At 33.8% G+C, this 13,501-nt stretch overlaps 1 protein-coding gene across 1 annotated transcript in view; it reads left to right on the top strand.

Moving 5' to 3' along the window:
• KLHL1 (kelch like family member 1) overlaps positions 1-7,010 on the top strand; it is a 201,434-nt gene extending 194,424 nt beyond the window's left edge. Inside the window, exons 10-11 of the mRNA XM_050331657.1 lie at positions 3,404-3,575; positions 4,623-7,010. Coding sequence (XP_050187614.1) covers positions 3,404-3,575; positions 4,623-4,682 — 232 coding nt within the window. The 3' untranslated portion in view covers positions 4,683-7,010. The remainder of the gene's footprint in view (positions 1-3,403; positions 3,576-4,622) is intronic.
• Positions 7,011-13,501: the final 6,491 nt, after the last annotated feature.

The following is a 13,501-nucleotide window of genomic DNA, read 5'->3' as shown; positions in this document are numbered from 1 at the left end:
ATATGTACAGGTTGAAAAAGTTAAAGTAGATACATTTGAGTAGTTGGTTTATCTTAATGCACAAGTAAGATAGGTGCTGGGAGAGATTTATCTATTTATTTATTTTCTAGAGGGGTTAAACTTTGGTTAAATGTCAGTTATGACATTTGAAAATCATGCATCATTTTCAAAAAGTAAAAACGTCTCAATAACTTAGGAAAACAAAGGTTAGTGATTTTATATATCTCTGAAAGTTTTACTTTCTGTAAATATCTGAGGCGTGTTTATTAACTAATTCTCTTCTTCTTCAGGAACAAGTCTCTGCTTCAGTCATTTTGTCATTCTGATACAGCCCGATAGGATGTGCATTATTCAAATACCAGTTTGCTCCTGGAACACTGTCAAACCAGACATAATACTTTAAAATTTATCTTTGAGATTATGCAAATATAGTGACAGCAGATATAAGTTTTTTAAATGCTATCACTAAAATTCTGCTCAGTAGTAATTAGGACTCCCAGTTTAATCTCCTTTAAGAATGACACAATTTTAAAGGTTTTCCTATGGATTCAAGCATTCTGAAATAAAATAATAGTTATGTTTATCTCCTCTTCAGAAGCTGGCAAAGTGCAATGTTCTATTCCTTTTTAAAGGTAAAACCACTAATTCCTTTTTAAGAATTATAAGATTTTTGAGATATTTTGGCATATTTCATGAAGTAGCTTTCTTTTTCAAATCTTACTCAAAACTTGATGGATGCTAAAAACATAAACATTTCATCTATAGTTTTTCTCCTTCATCTCACCTTGATTTCAAAACTGATTTCTTTCCACATTCAGGAGCTTTTATCGTAACCCTTCTCAGCCTGGGACATACCTAGTTATTATAAAGATGACATATACAGTTGTTTTAGCAGAAGAAAGTATATAAGAAATCTCAGACGTTTTCCTCCCAATTACAAAAAAACCACAAACAAACAATAAAAACTAAAGAGAAAAAAAAAAGTTCTTGCACAGTTCTATTTTGTTGACAGAACAGAGTTATAAGGATTATGTTTTACCTTGCATACCTGTTTACTGGGAGAAAAAAAGAAGTCCAAAGATACCAATTATATTGTTTCCGAGCTCTTGTGCCTCCTCACCTTGGCCTTTGTAATTCAAGAGCAGTGTATCAAAGAGTCTATTAACATTTTTTACCTTTAGGCAGGCGTAGATACAGTGCACACTGGTGAATTTCACTGGGTGGGAAACGATTTCATCTAGAGGCATAGGATGTGGTTGTTGAAAAGCTCAGAGTCTTCGAAAAAATCCATTCAAATTTTTTGTTTTCTTTTGCTTGTTACATATTCAAGCAATGTTTGAAAATATTGTCCTCTGGAGATGTGAAAGACATTTAAGATATATAGGTATTTAACTTTAAACTTCTTAAGTAAGGCTAGAAAAATGAAAAATTGTCAATAATAAAAGTAAGAAAATTAGAAGAAACGAAAAGGAAAATAACAGTATGATAAATTTTATACTGTTTTAGACATGAAAAATATTAGCATCTTATTTTCTGACAAGTCCTCCCAAAACCAGAAGTATTAGCAGCTAGTAGATGAGTAGATTTTTTTTCAAACTGTATTTAGCTGTCAAGTACAATATAATCAAGATTACAGACAATTCTTTTATTGTCCAATTTAAAGCTCATATTTATGAACCAAAAGACTGTTACAAGCAAAGCACTGTAACATTGCTGTTGCAGTACTTATATTAAAAAAAAAAAAAAAATTTCATTGTTCAAGTATGTGGGATTTCAAATAGTATCCCTTCTAGTTGCTTAATGAAAATATCACAGACTGAAATAGTAACAGGTGATAGAATTTTCCTTTTTTTTTTTTTCTAAAGCATATGTATTTACAGCTTTCTGTAGGATTATCAACTCCTAGTTAATAAAAGTCTAGATTGCAAGAAAATATATTGAAAGAAATTGACTCTCCCCCAAAAAAGCTAACTTACAGCTAATATTGTCTCATAGAGCTGAAGGAGAAAGTGGCTCAGTACTTAATTTTATATAACAATATAGTAGTTAGAGGGCCTGCAAATAAAGAAGATGTTAGCCATTATAGAGCTACTTTATTATTATTTTAGAGAAATCATCATGCTTAAAGTGTGACCAACCTTACACTTTTAAGCAAGTTAATAAAGTCAGGCAAAGGATTTGTATTTTCTCCTGTGATAATCAAGTGATTCTAGTACATAGTGGAGATGCTTAACATCAGATTAAATTAATTCTATCGCACTGTGATACAGTATTCTATTTTAGTAATATTTGACATCTAAAAATGAGGTGTCTAGTTTAACCTAATACTCCAGACATCCATAGGAACAAACTCTCGAAAGATATTTCATTTCTGCTTTATGGATGTCCAAAACAGATACAATGGAATGACTTCTGAAATTAAATAATTTTACATTGTAATGAGTATCTAAATTAATAGCTAGGTTAAATTTTTACTTTTTAAATTACCATCATTATACAAAAGGAATTTTGCCCTCAGTTTTAATACTTCAGTGGTGATTATGCCTTAAAAACAGTATTACTTTCCTTACTTGAGCAAATATCAGGATGAAAATGTAACTTTTATGCAGTTAAGCTTACCCCCTGAATACCTGGGGAGGTTTTCTCGCTGTGAACATTGTATAGTATAATTTCAGAAATTAAAATATAGTGAAATTTAATTTGAGAAATAATATTTTTAATATGGTACAACAAATATACTACTTAAAATGTAATAATGGCCAGTCTTCACGAGTGAAGATCCGGGGAAGGTCTTTACACCTTCCAGCCTGCACATTGGATTTTTTAGGTGAGACACAGTGTGCGCGGAACTGAGCCCACCCTTTAATCCTAAGGTTCATCTGCCGGGGCCAAGCGAGCTTGGACGGTGGCAGCGAGGTCCTTAGGACGTAGGTGGGTTGCCTTTAAGGGCTAACGAGCCCCACCTGCCCGGGAGTGGCCCTGACCGGGAATCGAACCCGGGTCTCCGCGGTGATAGCGCCGCGCCCTTACCACTAGACCACCAGGGGCTCCTGCTTAAAATGTATAAATACGTAAAATATACATACATCCAGATATTGATCATACATCTTTCTCAACTCTCTTTATGACACGCTATCCTACCAACACTTTAGTTTATTTGAGAAGGTTAGTTGAACAAAAGTTTCTTATCAACATTTGGGAACACAATAAATCTTTATCTTTTTGCTGTTAGGAAGAATATTTTTGGATAGCATACTAAAGGATATTTTTCTTCCCAAGAAAAAAAGTACTATATTCAAGTAAGAATCAGTTGTCATTAGGGAAAATCCTTGAAGAACTTCCAGAAATCAGAAGTGACACTTATATTCTCCCTGCACATCCAATTTCCTTTCTCTTTCCTCAGGTATGATCCAAAAACTGATACATGGACAATGGTGGCTCCACTGAGTATGCCTCGAGATGCTGTTGGTGTCTGTCTCCTTGGTGACAAATTATATGCAGTAGGTGGCTATGATGGTCAAACATACCTGAACACTATGGAAGCATATGACCCTCAAACTAATGAGTGGACGCAGGTAATTATAAAGTCTATTTTTAATATTATGTTATATAAGTATTTTATATTATGCATTATATAATATTATGTTGCTACCTTTCAGACAAAATTCTTGTTCTGATCTATTTTCAAAATAAATTAATTTTTTCACCTTTCTTCATGCAGAAGTAATATAAAGAGTATCAAAATGATTCTAGAATTTAAATTGATAACCAGCATGTTCTGAAGATCCTTCATATTGAAAATATGTTTATTTTATGGAGAGAGCCAAGTTCTCATTTCATTCTTCTCTTCCATTTTCTTATGTTTGACAGATATTTTGAAATGTTGAACTGTATGTATGTCTTTAATTTTTAATCATAAAATAATTAATAGGTAAAATAGAAATAGTAGTATATGCAAGAAACTGGGGGCATGTGGTTTGGTTGTAGAAGGAATATACTTTATGTCACAGTATTGCTTGGAAAGATTTTAATTCTTTGCATAGACTTAAAAAGAAACAAAAGTTATTTGAATACTTTTTGTTATTAGTTCTGTTGCAGACTTGCTGAAAAAGTAATTTTTTCCACCATTGTAGATATTTATATATAAATTAGTCACCCTAAGTTCTCTTTAAAGTTAGTGAAGAAAAGTGCATACTTTGAAAGCATGATCTTTTCCTAAAATAAGCATTTAAAATAGGTGAGATGCATTATACTCAAAAATACTTATTTCTTTTTAAAGTTGAAAAGGGAAGCTTTTGTTGACAAGTTTAAATATAGACCTATATATAGACATGTAGAAATCCCTTGCATAACAACAGTTCACAAAATTAATGACAGCTCTGAAATTAGTTCTTCTTTCTTCTGTTCTCTCACTTGTCAAGTGAAAGATATCAGGTAGGAGTAAGTAGTTTTTAATACTGAAATACTAGAGTTATGTGGTTTGTATTTATTTTCAGTGGTTTTGAGCATTTTAGAATAATGTTGACACAACAGTTTGGCGATTTTGGCATGGCTTGTTCCTGTTTGGCAATCTTTTACATGGCTTGTTCCTGTTCAATTAATTTCTATCTGTTTTTCTGCAGATGGCATCCTTAAATATTGGAAGAGCTGGTGCCTGTGTTGTAGTCATCAAACAACCATGACTTTGTCAGCACTGCTTAGGATTTTACTGACTGTGAAATGATTATTTTTCTATGAGACAAAGAGAATGATAACTTCACAAGAACAAGGATTTACACAGTGAATACTCTGCTGATCACAAACTTGAAGCAGTTTGAAAGTGAGAAAGATTAAGTATTTATGTCCTATGAAATCATAAAAACTGTTCGCAGACAGTGAACAAGAAAAAAACCCCAGAGTGTTGTGGGCGTAAATATGTGAATGTGGAGTAGCAAGCTCAGGTTCTCATGAATGTGTCCTGGAGAACTGGATTACCAAGGGAAAACTTTACACAAGGAGGAGAAAGGAACATGAAAACAGTTTTTGTGGCTGCAAGAAAACTGCAGAAACATTAAAGTACATTTAATAAATTTTAAACTGTGTTTTTTGAAAAAGAAATGTGGATAGTAATATAATTTTTTTCTGTCCAGGTCTTGTCCTCAAATGAGTTGTGGCCTTCTCATTTAAATGGGCAGTTTGATTCTTACTGAAGGGAAGAGGTCAAATGGTCTGGATATTCATAATGGCTGAGCTATCACTCTATAGTAGGAAGGAAAACAAAACTAAAAGTAACCTTCTTTTGTGACTTCAAATTGTACCTCCTTGCCAGTTTTAACTCATCTTAAATGAATCTATTGAATGGGAAGACTGTGTGTTTAATCAAATAATATGTAAAGCAATCCTGTGGCTGTACTGGGGCTTTGTTGCAAATATTGGAGTCAGAAAAACAGTTTCCTAAATCTTTCTTAATCTTATATTCAATTTAGGCATGTGGGCTCTAATCTCTTTGTTTAATACATTCTACTGCATGTTGAAAGCTCATGAAAAGCTGGAAAATTGATATTGTCTTTCACTGCGTCATGTAACAGATGAACCTTGACAGAACAGTCTATAGAACCTCTTCTAACATTTCAAGAGGGAGAAAAATCCTACATTTTATTTCTTTCTAATCCTGGTAAATACACAATTTTGCCTAATTAGAGCTGGCAATTTACGACTTTCCACTTATGACTGAGAATAAATGACTGAGAATAACTCCAAGTAGGCAATTCAGAATAAATGCAAGTGAAATAAGGAAAAATATACCATTTGATCTAATAAAGTTCATATGGTAAATATACCAGTATCATCTGTGCTTCCCTTTAGGGTTGATAATTTCTACCAGTAATGATACTTTGCGGTTTTGCTTTGGGAGTAGATTTAACACAGAGGCTTTCTGTCTGCTGAGCTGAATCAGCTAGAACCTAAGGCCACTAATGGCATATGAAATTCTACTATTCAGGGAGGCACAGTTTCTGGGAACAATTCTACCAAGTATACTTCTTTTAAGCCCTGATGATTCTTTAGGAAATATTTCATGATCCAAAAGCAGAAACCTGATAATCCTCTGTCACTAGCAATTTTGAGAAGTAATTCTGGTTGCACTAAAACCAGTTTTCCAATGGAAACCTTTGAAGCCATTTGAGATGAAAAATATACAGCTTCCAGCTTGGGCCATTTTATTTGAAGATATGTCTTTCTGTCTAACAGCATCAGCATGCATGGAAATCTTTGTTTACTGATGCAAACTGAACTTCAGTTCTGAAGTCTAAGTATACCGTATTAAATCTTTTAAATATCTCTCTGTACTAATTTGAAATCAAACAAAAAATCTTCAATATTAGTTTTCTGCAGCTAGTTGGCTTTTGAATGACAATTAGTCTTCCACAGACAAGCACGTCTCCAACCACAAGAAGTTGTTGAATGAAAGATGTTACCTCTCTAAAGATTTTGCTTCACATAAACACAAGCTTCTAAGACCAAATGAAGAGGATTCTAGCATTATAATTGTAATATTAAGTACAGACATTGGCATTTGGTTCTCCTACACAGATAGGTAATGAACTTAGAAACTGAATTTTAATTTTATTCCCAGAACTTTCTTTTGATTACATTATATTCATATGCAATAGAAATATGATTGTTCTACCTACATATTGATCTTCAAAATTGGATTATTTCTATTATTTGTATTCTGTGGTAGATTTGTTTTCTGTACCTTGTTCGTTCTTATCCTCAATTTATCTTCTCTTTTATTTTTGATTCTCAATTGCCTTTTACTCTATTTCAGTTTGCCTTTATTTTGCCAAAATGGAACGTGATTCTCATGTGAAATTTTTCAGGCTATTCCACTTCTCTAATGCTGAAAGAGTAAAATTATTATTTGTTTTAATTTGGTTATGTAAAATCTAGCCACAATAAGAGCCAAAATTGGCTTTCATATTATTTTTATAAAACTGCATCAGTATGCTGTGGAGTTTTTCTAGAGAGAATTTGTAGATAATTTTTTTTTTTTCTTACCATTATGTTTACTGTTATTAAAAATTATAATATTTTAATATAATAATAATTTAAAATAATAATAATTTGTTTTCACAGGGAATGCATTTAATTTGAAGTAGTCTATAATTGTAGTCTTGGTTTCTGTGATTCATTAAGACCCATTTTTTATTTATAAGAGTTAAAATCAGTTCTGATACACTGAATTGTGCTAAACAATATTAAATTTACAGGAAATGCTGTTGTCTTTTCAAAAAACAGATAATCTCATTGTTATTGATCTAGTGTGTTTTTTTTTCTCGCACATAATTTTGAAATCATACTTGAAAATTGATTTCAAAGTATTAAAATCAGAGTGGAATCAGAACTGCAACAAATATTAGTTTCAGTGAAATCAATAACTGAATTCCTCAAAATGCTGCTTTTAAATTTTGTTGTTTAATAGTCTCAAGTATGTTCTCAAATGTTATCTTTTTCTCTATCTTTCCAACTTTTTTATTTCAAGAGCATCAACCAGCTTTATTAGAAAGTCCTTCCCCCCCGGTGGGGCTTTCAGTGTACCGGTGGCTGATAGCCATTCTGGGGCTGGACTAGATGCTCCAGGTGGTGGGGTGTGGAGCAGTGCACTGTCCCACCTTGGCCAAACTTGCCCTACCCCCCTCCCTCCCCCAACTGTAGTCGTTTTGAGCCAGTAATCATTTTCTCCAGTCACTCGCAGAAGGGACCTTAAAATCGTCTAGTTCCAACCCCTCTGTCATAGGCAGGGACACCTTTTACTAGAACATGTTGCTCAAAGCCCCATCCAGCTTGGCCTTGTACAGTTCCAAGTGTGGGGCATCCACAACTTCTCTAGGCAGCCTGTTCCAGTGCCTGACAACCCTCACAGTAAAGAATTTCTTCTAATGTTTAATCTAAACCTACTCTCTTTCATTTCAAAGCCATTACATGCCCTTGCACAACACCCCTTTCCAGTTTTGTTGTAGGCCCCATTGAGGCACTAGAGGGCTGCTTTGACCTATCTCTGGAGCCATCTCCAGACTGAACAACTCCAACTCTCTAGCCAGTTTTCATAGCAGGGGTGCTCCAGCCCTCTGATCATCTACGTGGCCCTCCTCAAGATTTGCTTGAATGGATCCAGGTCCTTCTAATGCTACCAGCCCCAGAGCTGTACACAGTACTCCAGGTGGGGTCTCACAAGACCAGAGGGGGGAATAATCACCTCCTTAGATGTGCTGGCACCTCTTCTGATGCAACCCAGGGTACAGTTGGCTTTTTGGGTGTCAAACACACATCACCCGCTCATGTTGAGCTTCTCATCCAGTAACACCCACAAATTCATCTCCTTAGAGCTGCTCTCAATCCATTCTCTATCCAGCCTGTATTTGTGCTTGGGATTGCTCCAGCCCAGCTACAGGACTTTGTGCTTGGCCTTGTTGAACTTCATGAGGTTCATATGGACCCACCTCTCAAACCTTACAAGATCAGGCTCCAAATCTCTCTTGCTGCCTCTGTCATTGAACTGGTAGTAGTGGGATAGATTGAGATTTTGTCCCCTAGCCCCTGGAAAATTTAAAGTTCTTTCATCAACTTGGCAAGCCTGTGACCAAATTTGCTTCTTGAAGTGCTTACAGAAACAATACCTAAAAGACAAAATAAGTGCCTTCCCCAGAAGAGGAAATTCTTATAATGGTGGCAGTGCTTTTAATATTTATTAATAAAATTACTAAAGAAATCATAGAAGAAATTACATTTTTTCAGGGCTTTAATTGGTTATTTAACTAAACAAAATAAAAAAAACACCATAGCACATTATGTCTCTGTTTTTCAAATTAATTAATATTTCTGATTTAATTCCTTTCAAAATGCTAAATAGTTAAACTTCAAGAATAATTGTTTAGACAATGTTTGAGGCTGTATAAATAGGGAATATGATTCAAGTTGGAATCAATAGAAAAACTAATCAAGATAAATAGGTAAAATTTTTTACATGACACTTTTGATCTGTTTCTACAAATATTGTAGTTAAAAATTCCATTTTGCAAAATGATTACTGACCTTGTGATCCCCTGTTCCTTCTGGAACTGTTGATTACCTTGCAGTTTTGGACCTTTCCTTTTAGTTATTTTTTACATTTACAGTTTTTAGTTACTAACAATGGTGGATGCTAGGAATATAATCCCTACTGGGAAATATCTACATAGAAAAATGTCATTTACTAGCTAGCACTTTCTTATTGGCATTATGTGATTCAATTCTATTGAAAATTTTTGCATTTAAATCAGTCACAAATAAGGCAATAAAAAGATCTGAGGGTAATATTGTTACTTTGGCTTCAATTACAACTGTTCAATACATACTTTTATACATGTTCTTGCAAACAAAATACTAATATTGTTTATAAGTAAAAGTAATTTTAAAAAAATCCTTTTACATGTAGAACAGACTTTTATTCATTTGAAACTGGTCAAATTATTACAGCAGTTTTAGGATGCTTTCAGGGAGTTGCCTGTCTCCTAATTTTACTCTGTTAAGCTAAAATTCATTGATGTAAGGGAATGATTTTGACATAGACAGAAGATCTTTTCTTTGAGTAACATTCTCTTTTACAGAAAACTGCCATCAATTGACCATTATTTTAAAATTACTTATGTTAAAATATACCTAGAAAGTTCTATATATTATTCAGATAATTTTTATATATTTAGAAGGCCCAAATAAATTCCCCTAAATATATTTGTCATTTTTTTCAGTTACTTCAATAAAAATAACTCACAAACGAGTTTGAAGTTATGCAAGTTTTAATGACTCAGACCTTGATGTTCATGAGCAAACACTAGAAATACCATGCATTGTGACTGTGAATGTAATACAGTTTTTCCACAGCAGAATTCACATTCTGGAAGACTTTCCTTATTACTGTGCTCAAAGTGAACTGGGCAAAACAAAATGTGACCTGTTATCTATGACTTTGCCTTAGGTATTTCATGAGGAATAAACAGAGAAGACATTTCTGCAAAGGCTTTAAAAAAGCTTTTGCAACTGATATCAGTAGCAATATTAGATTACATGAATAATCCTGTAATATTGTGGGAACTCAGACTCATTTGACTATGTGCATGTATGGAATTTGATGGTACAAAACCAAGAATAAAACTGTTTACCTAGATCAAATTCACAGCCTAGAACAGGACATGCTGCACTTTTTTGCCTTTAGCATCTCCCATACATACACCTGTGTTTAGATTTATTTGCTCACAATCCAACTGCACATTTTCTCTTTGTACAATGCTCCTTTCTTGCATTTCTCCCCTCCTCACTCCTATTTTCTTTTTATATTTGAGAGGGTTTCTACCCTTATGCATATTTTCCCACAGAAATTTTTCTGATGAAAGGAGTGGGTACTGGCAACCAGTACATGCAAAGTGGATGTGTGTGACCTAAAACAGAAAGCTTTTTTTTTTTCTTTTCCAAAGTAAGACTTTGATATGTCTTCAGTCTTTTAAAGATCTACACACTGGAAAAAGAAATGTAAACCTTCTAAAATTTAAACATTTTTAATAGATAACTTCCAACTGTTCACAGATCACTCCAAATTTGAAAAACTGTGTGCTTAGTCATGCAAAGTTTATGATGATCCCACTGTTGGCATCTAGATTTCCCATAGATGTTCATATTTATGTCTCCAGGTTTTTTTTCTAATCCAAAGGGTATACACAGTTGAGAGAATAAAATATGAAATGCAGTATTTACAACTCCCATTTGAAAATTTTGTGTAGTATGCTCACAGAGCATGTTTCCAACCTTGGTAGAAGTTTGATTCAAAGTTAGCTCTGTCCAGTGTAATGAGTATAATATTTATAAAAATATAATATATTGTGTGGTGTGTATCATTGTAGAATAACAGTATCTCAGAAATGTAAAAAGACTATTAGGGAATCAGATTTTTTTTTTTTTTGCTTTCACGAACATATTCCCAAGAGTACTGTATTGTATCCCCAACAGAAGCAACTAGATTTTGGGGAAATAATTTTGAAACCAATCTACTGGTTCGTAAATGAAATCCTATGTGAAAGCAGTCATTTCTTATATTCCTTTTTGTAAAATAAGGACTCGACTTTTTAGATTCACCATAGGAAAAAATATTATTTATTCCAAAGTAGTATTTTAAATCTCAGTATTGAAAAACAGTAACTCAAATACATCTTTAAAGTCAGTAACTAGTTGTGTAATTGAAATTAAATGAAAATCTATAAAATATTCAGCAGAATAATTGTTCTTCAGCGTTACTCTAAATCCAGTGTAAAGCTGCTCAAGTTGCTAAAACCTTGCATTTCACTTACAGTTCTGTGTTGTAGTACATTGGGGATGTACGCTGATGGACTGAGAGACTACTCAAAATCATTAAATCAGCAAAAGTTTGATTTCCATGTGTAGGACTGCAGCTGTTGAAAATTAAACCATAAAGAAAAATACTAGCACAGGTAAGAAACGTTGTGGAAGGAAACAATACAACCTCAAATCACTGGCTATCCACAGCTTCACCTTGGGGAATCTGTGAAGCTGCCAAACCTATCACCCTCTAAGGGCTGCAAAAGTAGTCAAAGCTGAGGTATAAGCAACTTAAACTTCCGTAACCCCATATTTTCCCAGATCCTATGATCACATGATGCTTAAAAATGCATAAAAATTACTACTACTACAAAAAAAAATTCTCCCTTGCAGAAGTCTAGTACTCCTCAGAATTAGGTCTGTGAACCAGGTTCATGTTCACTTGAAAGGCTAGGTGGGTGTGTTAAGTCCGATATTTTTACTAAACTGTTTCTGATGTCACTAACAAAAAGCCACTGAGGAGGGCTGCCTTTGATGGCCTCCAGGAAGAAATATTGTTCCAAAGGTGAGATATTTCAATTAAATGGATGAGCATTCAGTTTAATCGCCCCCACATAAACGTCTAATACCGAGATGCCCAAAATTATCTGAGTCATCCACATTGGGCTGGCAAGTGTGGCACAGACGAAGTTATGGAGGGGTAAAAGAAGTTCAAACAGGAAGCTGTAAAGTATCCCAGATGATATTAGACACTTTTTTTGTAGGTGGATGATTCTGAGTGCAATACTATAAAGATTTGGGTGGCATATTTCAGTCACATAGTGGAAAATCTCACATGTAGACATAGTGTGGAAACAGTGAACCTTTGGGTTGGGGTTTTGTTTTTTTTTTTCTTGTTTCTACATCTGTATATTTTCCAGGACATCAATTCATTTTAAATGGTCATTTGTTCCATATGAAAGGAAAAAGAGAAAGAAACTTACAAAAAGAGAGTGAATTAATAAATATCCATTGCATAATATAGAGTATTCTCAAATATAGGTATCTACTATGTAAATGTCCACATCAGAATTAAAAATCAAAAGCTTTTCCTTATCACTGGAGTAGCAAAATCAATATTTCCAGGACCTGATTCATTTAATTCTAAAGGTGAAATAAATCACATTTTAAAAGTGTGTTTATTGACTGCAAAAGTCCCTAAAATCACTAGTTCAGACAGAAATAAGTTGGTTAAGATGAATCTCTAAACTCTGATGAATGCTTAGAAGGAACTGGCACCGAAACATTTATTTCCAATAACTGTGATAAGAATTTAATTTAGAATATAACTGCAAGACTCAACTATGCACAGAACAAAACCAATATCCCTGTTGTGAAATCCCTGTTATAATAATTTTGAGCTTCCAGAAGCTCTTTTGTATATAGCTCTTTGTTAACCTAAAAGGAGAAAAAGTATTCAGAAAATCATAGCTACAGGTCCTGGCTACCTAAGGTTTAGATATCCTAGATGTCAGGGATAAGGGAGTAATTTAATACAGTAAGCTGCAAAACATGTCTACATAATTAAACTTTAGAAGCCTTCAGAACATAAAATACGATTCTTTAAAAGCATAGGATTGCTGTAATCAAGGGGCATCAGTTGTTCCAGGCCCTTGTGCAGGAAGAGAAAAACTGGAGAAAAGAAGACACCTTCCACCAGATGGGTCATCTCATCCAAATACAGGCATAGAAATAGATCACCTGCTTGAAATGCGCGGTTTTCCTCTTTGATTTATAAAGTTACCTATGAGACTAACCCAGATTTAGGCACCTAAATTAGTAAAAATTCTAACAATGAATTGTAGAAAAATGTCAATAGTATGGTCTGTCCGAAACTGTAAATCTGCTTGTCTTTATTATAGATTCATCATGTTGTCATTTTCCTCACAAATAGTTTACACCATGCTACATTGACAGTTCTATAAACAATTAAAGAGATATATTTTTGTGATTAAATGAACTTTTGATCTATTGTATAGCTATTGCAGGTAAATCTCTTTGGTGGTTTTATGCAACTTCGTAATCTTTCTTAGTGCGGTTCTGAACAACCAATGGATTAATTTTTCATTTCATTACAATTTGTGAATGTTTAGCACCTTTTAAAGTCACAAACCAT

Source organism: Myiozetetes cayanensis, unplaced genomic scaffold, assembly GCF_022539395.1.
Source record: "Myiozetetes cayanensis isolate MyiCay16 unplaced genomic scaffold, myiCay2020 scf5-8, whole genome shotgun sequence".
NCBI classification, from domain to species: domain Eukaryota; kingdom Metazoa; phylum Chordata; class Aves; order Passeriformes; family Tyrannidae; genus Myiozetetes; species Myiozetetes cayanensis.
The sequence above is the reverse complement of the archived record's forward strand: the minus strand, read 5'-3'. Positions and strand labels throughout refer to the sequence as shown.